Below are 14,194 nucleotides of genomic sequence, written 5' to 3'. Positions count from 1 at the left end.
TATATTTATTAAGAATTTATACAAAAATTGATAGTGCTTTAGTTGAAATTGCAAAGTAGGGAAAGTGCAAGTTTAATGTTTTAGGTTCAAATTCTATTATAAGCATGAGTTTTTTTCTTCTAGATTTTATATAAAAGACAAAAATACTATTAAATTAATACTTATTGCTTTGTTGAAATAAGAGCATTTGGATAATATATTAATTGAATTGGAACTATATTAGTAATTTGTTAAAATCACTTAAAATTAAAATTTGTATATAATAATCAACTAAAGTTTATATATACATAAATGAGTTCAATCATGCCTAAAATCATGCCACTAACGTTTACATATTTTGTCAAAATTGCTCTAATTGTATTTTTAAACTTTTTTGCCCATCAACCTTTATTTTTTTCAATCGCTTTTCTAATTGATTTAATAAATAAATTCAAGGTTTCAAATTTTCTTTTCTTTCAAAAGATTTCAATCTTTTATATGTTTATTCTTGAGAAGCTTTTTCTTGAGTTAATTTTTTTAGATAATTACGTTTATTTTATTTAAATTAAGAGTTATTTTTTAATTTAATGTATTATTTATTTATTTTATTATTTTCTACATATAATTATCTTATTGGGTTATTTAAGTAATAAATTACATCTTATTAAAATATTCCACATATGAAATTCTACACCATCCCGTTAATTTTTTAACGATAGCTTCATTAAATTTGTTAGAAAAAGTAGATTGAAAAAAAACAAAGGTTGATGGTCAAAAAGTTTAAAATACAATTAAGATCATTTTGACAAAATATGCAAAACGTTAGTGGCCAAATTTATCGATAAGCCTATAAAAAATTTGAAATCTTAGTATATACAAGATCAACCGATGTTGTTGATATATTAAAATGTCAATATTTATTTATATATGGTATTGTATTTTTATTTTTATTTTATGTTTGGGACATTATTATAAGATATTATCAGGCCAATATATAAATTTTAGATTTTTATATAAAAGGTTAAATTCTATAAAAGTCCTTGCACCATGCATAAATCGAGATTTTGAAATTTTTAATCTATATACTTTTGAATTTGAATATTTTAATCCTTACTTAAATAATATCTATTAAATTTGTTAAATTAAATTACCTTATTTTTATAACAAATATATTATTATATGTGTTTTGTCATGTTAACTTGTTATTTATATATATATTATTAAAAAATAAATTAGTTTAGTTAATGGAATTAATAGATGGCCTTATATTTAAAAAATTAAAAAGTATACAAACTAAACATGAACAAATAAGATACCAATGATTAATTCGACTCGTCAAATTTAATTGCTATCACTTAAAAATTTCAAAATTCGAAAAGTAAAGATTAAAATTGACCAAATTTAGTGGAGCTTGGACAAAAGTATGATGCCGCTTGTAAAATGAGTTTAGACAAAAAATTAGGCTTATTTAAAACATGAGTCAAGCTTAGGCTCCAACATTCAAGGCCCTAAGTCTGGCTCAACCTAACCCGTTTTTTACATTATAATATATATATATAAATTTTATATATTATGTAATTTATATAAAATTAAATTAAATATAGAATAATATGCAACACTCTAGTATAAACATTAAAAAAATATGAAGGCCTTCTCTGATAATCTATTAAAAAATTTCAATAAATTCAAATTTAATATTTTAGTGATTTATTTTAAAGCACTTTTGATAATTCATAATATAGAACAAATGACAGAAAATTTCGAAAATGAGCATTTATTTTTATTAGAAATGTCACACCAGCATATTTAATAGAAAATTTTAACGATTTTAACAATTAAATTTGAATTTTGAAATAAAAATACGGAAATTAAATTCAAATTTTATGAAAAGTACAATAACTTATAACATATTTAGAATGGCTCCGCCACTTTATTACAAGTGTAATTTTTTTAAAATGTGTTTTTTTAATATAAAAATTTAAAATTTGATATTTTATTTTGGTGGAGTCATTCTTTATGGTTCCACCATTTGGTTCTCTAACATATATAGAAATAGGAGAGTTCAAAAATTTTGTTGAAGATGAATAACAAGATGTTTTTTTGTGCATGTTCTTTTTTATGGTGAAATTGTAGAAGGTATGTTCGTTGTGTATTTCAAGGTCGGCAAAAAGTAGGGTTGCGATTAAAAAAATGTGAAGTTGGCAGAAATGAAAAAGAATACCAGTGCGAAAATAGCTATCCATTGTGGAAGGCCAATGTCCAGATTATTTTACAAGTTTTCAATCTCTACAGATCCGTTGAAATTTTGTGCGATGCAACTGTTAGATGATGATGACTTGGGCACTATGATAGAAATATGGTGGTCGACTAGGAGTGAGAACCCCCAACCAGTTGAGTTATTTGCTGAGTTAGCGGACTTAGAGCATGTTAAGAATGTTAGTCCAATAAGTGAACATCGCGGATTTGACTTTGATCTTAATGTCGGATGGACAGACCAGGTAGAATGCGAAGGGACATCGCAGATACGTAAAAATTCAAATTATGGTGGGAGTTCGTATAACAACATAGCGCGGTCCTTATCTACAAATACATCTGAAGGTGATAATAAGCATAGAGGCAGACGTCGGAGAAAGGACCAATAATGGTGAAGATTCTAATCAGGACGTTGAAGATTTTAGTGACCCCGATGTTGATGAGGTTCCGAACGATATCGATGATGAAGGCCCGGAGGAGGTTGAAGATGTTCATGGCCCTTCATTCAGTAACCCGAGTCGTGACATTATTTTACGAAATGAACCTGGGGGCGACATGTTGAATGTAGATCCAGTGCAACACATGCATCCGAGTTCTCTGAGTACGCCTATATAGTACCTGCTCATAGATTGGCGTCATATTCACAGTTAGAGGAGTAGTTCGTTGGGCAACAGTTCAAGAACAAGGTGGATTGTGTGTTTGCCATCAAACAGTACATCATGAATGTAACGACCTAATAATTAGGGGTATTAGAAAGTGCATTCTCGAGACTCCATTTCCATAAATTAGACTCATAAATATTTATTAAAAATATTTACGAAGTTAGTTGTGTAGTTAATTAGGTTTTGGTTAAGTGAATTTGCATGAATTAAGAGCAATTAGGTATAAGAACTAAATTGCATATAGGGTGAAAGTTGAATTATAGATTAAAGAAAAATTAAAGGGACTAAAGAAGTAATTATGCTATTGTTTTTAGTGAGGCGGCATAAGATGTGAATTTATTATATATATTATAATAACAAAAGTTAAAATATATATTATAATATGTTTACTTAATATTTAAGTATATATATTATATAATAAAGCAAATGAATAAGTAAATGAAATAAAGAAAAGAAAGAAAGAAAGTAAAACGAAACAGAAAGGAAAGAAATAAAAGAAAAGAAAAGAAGAAAGAAACATATGCGAAAGCTTAGGAGTTTCAAAGTTCCAAGTTCAATTGGTTAGTCAATTTAGTCCTTTTTCTTATAATTTTTATGTTTTTGGAATTCGGTGTTAAGTATTACGACCCATATTGAAATTTTAGCAATTATTAAGTTTTTAAATGTTATTAACGTTGAATAATTTTACTACTATGAATTAAATTGATAGATTTTAAGCTAAAATGAAAAATGAATAAATTGTAAATTTTGAATAGTAGGGACTAAATTGTGAAATTTTCAAAATTTAGGATTTAAGTGAAAATAATGAGTTAAATTTAGTTAAAAGTGAAATTTGTGTGAAAATATAGGATTAATTGTAAAGAAATAAAGTTAGTCTCGGTTAGGGAATAAATTGAAAATTAGGCAAATATTGAGCAAATATTGAAATATGCAATATGAAATTGAGTTGTATTGTATTGATGAATTTTAATTGTTTTAATTTAAGTAGCTAACGTCGTATCGAAATCCTTGACTAAAAATGGGAAAGATAAAGTTGACATCAAATAGCTCGAAATTTTTTATTTGTATTTCTATAATCCGAACCTAGTTATTAATTGTTGTATTTTAAATTAATGTATATGGTAAGTGGTTAAGGTGAGTAATGACACTTTGATCATTTAATTGATTTAAAGTTGATTGAGTTGATATATATATTATGAATATATATGTGTGTGCAAATATGATATTGGATATTTGTTTTATTTGGAACGTGAATTGGAACCCTATTAACTGTATCAGGCTAAGTCGGATATAGATGCCTACCATAGGATTGGAAGAGTTTAGGGATTTCTTCGACTTCGAGCCGATAAGGCACTGGGTGCCAATTTACTTCGGTTTAACCGATGAGACATTAGGTGTCAATTTATTACTTCAGATTTATTCGATGAGGCACTGGGTGTCAATTTACTACTTCAAATTATCCAATGAGGCACTGGGTGCCAAACTGGTGTGTTGGTTGGATCCATGTATTCGTTTGAGTCTGATTCGTATTAATAGGGGTAAAAAATAATAAAGTTCTATAATTGATATTGAAATGACACGGTATGAGAAATGGAAATGATATATTGAATTTTAAATAAAATGTGAAATATGTTGGCAATACATGGAATATATGAGTTATATACTCATGAATTGAGTCTGGTATGAAATGATGTATTCATGAATCGAGTATTGCATGACTAATGTCATTGTACGAATAAATATGGTTTGATATGTGAATAATCATTTATATAGTAATTGTATGAATTGAGATATTGTTTAATAAATGAAAATGATAGTCATGATACTAGACATTAATATGTTCTTATAATTCAATTGTGAATATTATATTATCTTGCCTTTAAATATTTAGATTATAGAAATACTATTGAGTTTTACTCAGCGTACGATTTTGTTTTCCATGGGCAAATTAGGTACAGTGATTTTGAAGAGTTGTAATTAAGGTTGTGAGTATCCATTTAATCACATCTCCAAGTGCCAAGAGGGTATGTTTCAACATTTTGAATAAAATGACACGTACTTAGGAAGATCAAATGATAGAGGATCGCGTGCGGACTAAGATCGAGTTGCCAAGTCACGGGAAAAGTCTTACGAAAGCTATCAACACTTAGATCTGAAACGAAAACAGAAAATTAAACTTAAAAGACCAAGAAAACTAAATTGAAATAGAATGATACTTAGACGGCAAGAAAGGATGAATAAAGAACGTTTCTTGATGCCAAAGAATGTTACAAAACAGATCCTTGAAGCTTGGAATGGCTAAAAACGCAACAAGAACAATTAAACCAAGTTAATCAACAATTCGACACAAACAAAAATAATTAAAAAAGGACGAACAGCAAAAAAGATGGATAAAGTCCTAAGAAGCCTTGAAATCAAGAAAGATTTCACAACTCCCTTCAAACGGCTCTAATCTTCCCTCTAATGTAAAAACACGGCAAGAAGAAGGTTGAAGATGGCTCCCACAATAAAAAAGATTGTTAAAACTACTTCTAATGAAAACTCAAGAGAGAATTATTGGAGAAACTCAAAGAGAGTTTTCACTCCACAAAAAAAAATTGAATTCAATACCTCATCTATAAGGGTGGCAGGCCAAGCCATATATATAAGCCTCCTAACTACTTTCCTATCCCTACTAGGAAAACTAAAAAAACCCTAATTGTTGCCTTTCAAGGGAATTTCGTCCAAGGCGTTTAAATGGGGCTCTTGGACTGAATTTTTACATAGAAATTTATTCATAAAGTCTAAAAATTAAAACTAAGTATTTAAAGAATTAAAATTTTACAAATTGGGCCACTTTGACAATTTGGCCTGATTTTCAACTAAGTCTAATTTAAACTTCTTAGTTGGACTTGAAACATCTTATTGGGTCGTATCTTCAAAAACTTGGGCTTGTAATCTGTTCTCTCCCGAAATTGGTTCGTTGATGCTCGTAACTGAGATCCAATGCACCTTAGCTGCAAGATTCAGTTTCTTGGACCAAGATTTCCAAGATTTGAAATCTTGATTTTCTTGATTCTTGAAATTGCTCAAAACAGCAAAATTGGACCAAGATTCGGTTTCTTGATTTTCTTGAAAACAAGAAAGTGAATCTTAATTTTCTTTTACCTTTGTATACGCATCTAAGGCCTTGCTAATGAAGTCTTGAACGGTTCCATTTAGTTTCATACGCATTTGTCTGGCCTTTGACCTCGTTATTGGGCCTTGTGGTAATTTGAGCCCATCACGTTCTTGAGCTTGAGTTGGGCCTTTGTGACTCGTATCATCAAGTGTGTTCCAAGTAGTAGGGACTAAAATATAAGTTATGGAAAAAAAATTTAATGTTCAAATATATTAGTGATTAGCCAAAATCACTTTGGCACTAAATGTAATATCCTTATATCAAGTTCCTTAGGTCGAACCGGGTACAGGGGTGTTACAATGAAGTTGTCGATTGATTACAAGGTTGCCAAGTCTACACCGACATTCTATGTTGGAGAATGTTGAAAAGCCGGCGAAAGGTGTGGTTGGTGGGTTCGGGTTGCATTTATACAGAGGTCTCAACAGTGGCAAATACGAAAATTAAAAGGGCGTCATACATGCACTGTTGCATGTATGTCTCAAGACCACCGAAAATTGGATGTCAAAAGTATTTGCAACTGCATCATGCCACTAATGAAAGATATCCCAATCATGACTTTGTCGACATTGATTGCGGACATGCAAGCTTGATTCCAATACAGATTGTCGTACAGGAAAGCGTGGTGGGCGAAACAAATGGCCATGCAACAATTGTACGGCGACTGGGATGAGTCATACAATAAACTTTAGGGTTAGATTTCAGCGATGGTGGAGTATGTCTGAGGAATTGTCGTGGACTTGCAAACGTTGCCTTATAAAGGCCCAAATGGACAATTGGAATTGAGGAGAAAATTTTTCTGTTGATTGTTCTGGACTTTCAATCCATGTGTTAGAGTCTTCTCCCACTGCAAACCGCTAGTGCAGGTTGATATCTGCATAATTTTTAAAAAATTACATAAATTAGATATAATTAATTATTATATTACAATAACTATAAAATATAAAATATAAAATATAAACTATAAATACCTTATTAATTTTTTTTATTTAAAGGGGGACCAATACCCCACATTTTTAGATAGGGACGTTATTCTTCTCTCTCTCTTTTTTTTATCTAACAATTATTAGGCATTATAAACCTAATGACTAGTCACATCGTTGATGTCATTAGCACGATGTGATCATCATAATATATATTTTAATTTTTAATATATATTTAAAAAGTCATAGTTTTTAACAAATAAATCTTTTTTAATTTTTCCCAATCAATTCAACTTTCACTTTTAATATGATATTTTTTTCAATTTTTATTATTATTTGGTCTTTCGTTTTTTATTTCTATTAAAATGTCCTTTTAATTTTCTTGTTTTGACATTACATAAATTATTTCCAGGCTTTTTTTATAAAACTAACCTCAAAAATTAATTAATTATATAAATGACTTATTTTTTGATAAAATATATAAATAACTTAAAATCTACGGTAAATATACAAAAATACATAAAATATTATAAAACAAATAATAATAAATAATAAAAATAAATAAATAAACAAAAAACAAATAAAAAATGAATGACAAATAAATAAAAAATGAAAAGTAAATAAAAACAAATAAAAACGAAAAGGAGAAACAAATAAAAAAATCAGAAAAAGTAAAAATTAAAACAAATAAAAGAAATCAAGAAAAGAGTGATGGAATAGGCAGGAGAATAGTGGAGCAAAATAGGGTGTTAGAATTTAGCCTCGTAAAATTATTTGGCTCAACTAGAAAAAATAAATTTATTAAAGTTTTATTTTTTTAAAAATCGTAATATTTCTTTAATATTTATACAGACTCTAAAAATTAATTTTTATTCTAATAATATTTTGACTCTGTTAACTTTTACCAATTTTAAGTTATTTTCATATTTTATAAAAAACCAGAAATAGATTATTTAAGTAATTAATTTATTTTTTTGGGTTAGTTTAAAAAGAAGAAGAAGAAGCATATATTATCCCTTGTTGCTCGAGCCTGAGAATCAGTGACACTCAATAGTTTGTGAAGAATCGACATTAAAAAATCGATGGAAAAACTTTGCAACTTCAATCACGAATTCATCATTGTTCATCTTCTACTCTTTGCTTCACTTCTAAGCTTCACAAATCCAACACCATCCCCGACCCAAGATGAACAATCCCAAATCATATCAAGGTTCCAAGAATACCTCCGAATCAACACATCTCAACCATCCCCGGACTATAAAAAATCGACCCAATTCATCCTAACCTTAGCCGAATCCCTTTCTTTAGAAACCCAAGTCATAGAGTTCGTCCAAGGGAAGCCCCTCGTTATCCTCAAATGGCCAGGCTCCGACCTTTCCCTTCCTTCTATCTTACTCAACTCCCACACCGATGTCGTCCCTTCTGAGAGTTCGAAGTGGGATTATCATCCTTTCGGTGCCCACATCGATGAAAATGGTAATATATTCGCTAGAGGCTCCCAGGATATGAAGTGCGTGGGCATGCAGTATATGGAGGCTGTTCGTAGGTTGAAGGCTTCTGGGTTTCAGCCAAAACGGTCACTTTACTTGTCGTTTGTCCCTGATGAAGAGATTGGTGGGCATGACGGTCTTGAGAAGTTGGCTCAATCCGATGTTTTCAAGAATATGAATGTTGATATTATTCTTGATGAAGGTGAACCAGATTTTACTTTTTAAAATTTATTAAAAAATTGTAAAACCATGTTTTGAAACGGCTGATATAGTTAATAGTTGGACCTGAATTTGTGGACCTGAAATGGCTGATATAGTTAATAGTTAATAGATTGGTGGGCAATGCTTCTTGTTCGTTATTGAGCTTGCCGGTGAGGACCTGAATTTGTAAGTACAATATTTGGGACTTGGGTATTTGTAGATATTTATTTAATTTTTTTCAGATAATATTTGTATTTGGATACTTTAATTAAGTGGATTCGGGATGGATGTGATATTAATGTTCCTATATCCATTATCTGAATATGTTTTGGTGAATAAGGGATTTGGATATCCAAACTCTTTAAAAAATTTTATTTTAAACAAGTATTTGGACTTACTAAATACTGATCTTAGCGGATTTGGATTTGATGCGGATAGTAAACAGATTTAGATTTTAAAGCAAATTTGCGGGTTTGAATTTTATTGACATTGCAGATATCTGATCCGCTAGTTGTGCGTATATCTGTTAGTGATGATAACATAATGTTGTTTTGAGGAACAGGGTTGGCTTCACCCAATGAGAATTACAGGTTATTCTATGGAGAGAGGACGCCATGGTGGCTGGTGATAAAGGCTACTGGAGCTCCTGGACATGGGGCGAAGCTTTACGACAACAGTGCAATGGAGAACCTTTTCAAGAGCATTGAGAGTATCAGGAGGTTCAGGGCTTCGCAGTTTGATTTGGTCAAAGCTGGTTTGAAGGGTGAAGGAGAAGTCATTTCGGTTAACATGGCCTTTCTGAAGGCTGGCACGCCTTCTCCCACAGTAAGTCTCTGTAAATTTAGATAATTAGGTGCTAAAATCTTTGCTTGTTAAACTCCTTGTAGTTAGTTTACATGTATTGCTATTAGTTATGATTTCACTAGATATTTTCTTAATAGTTTAGCTTCAGATATTTATCATAAAAGCACAGAAGATAACCAATTTTTTGCTCATGTCTCAGGAGCAGTCTATAACCATACTTGTCACTTGGCTTTGACGCATTAGAACTTTAAGAGCCCTAATGAGCTTATACTGATTCCATTCCTCAAACACTTTGGAAAATTAAAGAAATAGATAATTTTTCTTTTAAAAAACAAAATGTTAGTGTATAAATCTTTATACAAGACATGAGGAGCATATACTCTTTGACAAGTAATATGAAGCATCTCATGAGGCTTTTACTGGATATGAAATGTTAGTCATGCACATTGATGGAATAGAAATAATTTCCTAGTGACTCAATAGTGGATTTTCTTGTGTTAATTTGATGTCTTTAACAGTAATTATTAAGTATTAAACAGGGTTAAAATAATTTTTGGCCCCCTAAACTTGGCAACTAGGTCCACTTTTGCACCTATACTGTTTCTTGGGTCCACTTTGGTACCTGAACTGGGCAACTAGGTCCATTTTTGTCCCTAAATTTGTATTTCCTCAATATCTAATGATGTGGCATAATCTCAGAGTGCCATGTCATCAAAATTTTACATTTTTCAAGTTCAGAGATCAAAATGGATCTAGTTGTCAAGTTCAAGTACCAAAGTGGATAAAAAAAAGTGAAGTTCCAAAATGGACCTAGTTGCCAAGTTCAGGGATCAAAAATTGCATTAACCCTATTAAATATGTTAAGTATATATCAACATGGAAAGCTGTGGCTTGATTGCATTGTTTCATTGAAGATGGAAAACAATGTGCATTAATCTTTGTTCCATAGTTCCTTAAAGCACTCAGTTGCTAGAGGAACTAAAGGACTAAACTTTCTGTGCTAAAAATGCTGGACCATTTAATGCATGGTCAGTTAGGCCTTTTGGCCTACCTTTCTCCTTTCCGCTACTGCACACATTCATTCTGCTGGTCTTTCATCAATTTTGTTGCCATGTTGCATTCATGGAAAAAAAGATAGTTATATATGTAATATCTACCTCTAACATACATGGGTTCTTTTATATTTTTCTGCCAGGGTTTTGTTATGAATTTGCAGCCGTCTGAAGCAGAAGCTGGTTTTGATATTCGAATACCACCAACAGTTAATGCAGAATCCTTGGAGAAACGGATAGCTGAGGAATGGGCACCTGCTTCTCGAAACATGTCATTTGAGGTAGAGCAAGTGAAACAGTTCTCTCTTAGAAAAAAATGGCATTCTGTAAGAATAAAAGGGTGGTGTACTATGTTTTCGGGATCTGTTAGTACAAAATTTTGTGGCATCCTGCAATATATTTCTTGGAATCAATATGATTATGTCCTGTGGTTTGTTCAATATTTTGTTCTGCTCATACCGTCAGTTATATGACCTTAAACGCATCCCCTCTCCCGCTTTTTGAAGATAGTGACACTCGTCAACTTGTATCGATTTGATATCATCTGAGTCACTGTCTAAATACAAGATCGGTGCATTCCAGGGGAAACAAAGGCGATAAATATTAGAAAAAGAAAATAGCTGCCCACTTGTATGAGTTTCTCATGGTGTGTTGCTGTTTGTGTGATACCGAGTTGCTTCCTGAACTAATTATTTCTGTCCGCAGTTTAAGCAAAAGGGTTCTACGCAAGATTTCTGGGGAAGGCCACTCATAACTGCCACTGACAGGTCGAATCCATGGTGGGCTCTGTTGGTAGAAGCTGTCAAGAAAGCTAATGGAAAGATTGGGAAACCAGAGATTTTTCCCGCCGCTACAGATTCTCGCTATTTTCGGCAACAGGGCCTGCGAGCTATTGGTTTTTCACCTATGGCTAACACTCCTGTTTTGCTTCATGACCATAATGAGGTACATCTTGTATTATTATCGTTATATGTTAATGTGCATGCTTGCATATTTATGCACACTCACACAAAGTACTGTTAACCCAATTAGGAACCTCTTGTATTAGTATTGTCATGGTTATGCTTACATCTTGTATTACAAGTGCAGATAGCCGAAACCTATAGTACTCTTTAACCACAAAGGACTCTTCATTGAGCATTCAAGAAGTTACAATTTTTTGTCATATGCACATTTGGATCCCATCTCTTGCAACTTGCAAGTGGTATATATGATGGAAAATGGATTATGAGCATTTATACACTTTTTCCCCTGATATAGAGTAGAGTATAGAATCACTACACATTTTGACTATGTTGCTTGGACTCTTCATTTGTTTTTTGAAATTCCCATGTCTAACACATGGATATGGGGATATAACTTCCAAGGGTCCTTCAAGTACATGACAAAACATAAAAAGGACTAACCTTGCTCATGTTGGATAATAACCATATCCGACACTCACACCCGAGTCCAAGTAACTTAGCATTTTAATGAAGGTTGACAGAGATGATCTACTGTGTGAATACAAGTATGTGATACAAGAAGAGCTAGAACTCCCTTCAGTTAACATTCACTGCCAAAATGTGATCTGAGTATCTAATTGTTGTCTTTTCTACCTTACTGCAGTTTCTAAACCAAGCTGAGTACTTGAAAGGAATCGACGTATATGAGTCCATTATTAAAGCATATACATCATATATCCCACCTGGAAGAGATAGCCTTTCAAGAGACGAGTTGTAAAAGGGTTAGCACGGTTGGGTACCTTCTTCATCGAGTGGTAACTCTTAGTTTTTCTTGCTGCCTCGAAGTATACCGTAAAGGGAGTGGAGGTAAGGTTATCCTAGTAATGTATCAATAGCAGTGGAAGCAGTTCATCATGTTACTTCTGGATGGTGGGTTATTTGAATGTGCCCTGATGACATGTGCCTCGTTTCCTTCTTTGTTGTAGCGTTTTCATTTTTCATAGTTCCTTGTCAAAGTTCTACTTGGTGGTTGAATAATGGAGTTTAAGATGAAATGACTCCTTTAAACATTATAGTGCTTTAGGTTCAAAGCCCATCATGTACATTTTTCTAGAATTCACTAAGTTCCTAGCAGTGCTTGTTATTTAATAAAAGAAATAGGTTTTTGGTAATTTCACAATTTAGGATTTGGTTGATGAGTGACACTAACTCTGTCAGCCCTTTAAATAATAGTATAGATACCAATGATTTATTTTAGAAGAACATCTGATATTTAGGTCATCATCAAGATAAGCTATGAAGAACTATTGACAGTAGATTGGTCAACCAATGGGTCGGGTTGGCTTTAGATTTGAAAATCCTTTGTCATTATGGATTTGTCAATCATTTCAAGTTCATATTATTTCATGTTTGGGTTGTTTTAGGTTTAGGGTGACCAATGATTTATCTTAGTAGAACATCTGATATTTGGGTCATCATCAAGATAGCAATGAAGTATTGACAGTTGAGCTGATTTTAGTTTGGGTCAATCTGAATCGGATTAATTCAGATTTGTCAATCTTTCCAGGTTGGTGTCGTTTCTGATTTAGGGTGTTTTTGGTTCGAACCATTATTTTTTGGGTTGAGTCATCTTAGGTTCAAGTAATTTCAGATTTGCGTTGACTTTTTTTATCAAAAGAGGTTGGATTAGGTTCAGGTTTTAGGTTTAGGTCAGAAAGGAGAGGTCAAATTGGCAAGGTTTAATTACTATGAATCTATTAACTGTTAGTAAACATAGAATCAGAAGCAATATAGATGGGCAGGATTTATGGATTAAAGTTAAAAAGGGGTGCCTAGCTTGTAAGTCTTTCCAAGGATATCAGAGCTGCAAGTCTTAGGGTGGGTTTGGATGGACGATTGAGTGCGGTGCAATGCGTTTAGTTTATTTTCTGTCTCACGCTACAGCATCGTTACAGTATCTATCTCAACGCCACCGCTGTTTTTATACTAACTGCAGGTAAATACAACGTCCATCTAAATTCACCCTTAGGTATTAACGGTTAGGTTCAGTCAGGTTTTTTTATTGGATATTTTGATCCATTGATCATAATTCGATTCAATTTTTTTTTAATATTTCTAAATTATTTCACAAAAATTTGAACTTTTTTTAATATTTCTTGAAAACAGTCAATTATTAAGAAGTTTAAATTATTTTCACTATTTTAAATGTAAAATATTTATTTTTATATCATAAAAATAAATTTAATTATATATTAAATAAAATAAAATTTAATTTAATTTCGGTAACGTAGTTTTTAAATTTGTTTTTCATAAACTCAATTTTTTATTTTTCATACTTAGATTTAGATGCAACCATAGCATTCCCTTCATGGCTCAATCTCTTGGCATTGTTCTTTTTAGGCTTTTCGTATTTCTGTAGTTTCATTATATTCTGATTAGTTTTGAAGTTAAATTGAAATAAAATTATTCTTGTGTTTGTTTTATTCAGTCACAAAACTTGAATTTGGTTTGAACTCAAGATTATGCTTAAAGGGATCAAGTTTGAACCCAAAAATGGTGAGAGAGGTGGACAGCCATTAGGGTTGGAGGGCCTTGGCCTTCTAAAATTTTGAAAATTTTTATTGCATTAAATTTTTGGGTAAAGTACATTAATAGTTATTAAAATTTAGTTAAAATGACAAAACGGTCACTATACTTTGAAAAGTTATAATTCAGTTACTAAATTTTAG

General features: G+C 31.7%; 1 protein-coding gene across 1 annotated transcript; it reads left to right on the top strand.

Moving 5' to 3' along the window:
• The first annotated feature begins 7,977 nt into the window (after positions 1 to 7,977).
• On the top strand, positions 7,978 to 12,637 carry LOC105782851 (uncharacterized). Its single transcript, XM_012607895.2, has 5 exons — positions 7,978 to 8,666; positions 9,228 to 9,490; positions 10,665 to 10,802; positions 11,227 to 11,466; positions 12,130 to 12,637. The coding sequence occupies exons 1-5, from the start codon at positions 8,057 to 8,059 to the stop codon at positions 12,241 to 12,243; spliced, it is 1,365 nt and encodes a 454-aa protein (XP_012463349.1). The 5' UTR covers positions 7,978 to 8,056; the 3' UTR covers positions 12,244 to 12,637.
• The last annotated feature ends 1,557 nt before the right edge of the window (positions 12,638 to 14,194 follow it).

Source organism: Gossypium raimondii, chromosome 13 (assembly GCF_025698545.1).
Source record: "Gossypium raimondii isolate GPD5lz chromosome 13, ASM2569854v1, whole genome shotgun sequence".
Classification (NCBI taxonomy): Eukaryota; Viridiplantae; Streptophyta; class Magnoliopsida; order Malvales; family Malvaceae; genus Gossypium; species Gossypium raimondii.
This window is presented reverse-complemented; position numbering and strand designations above follow the sequence as displayed.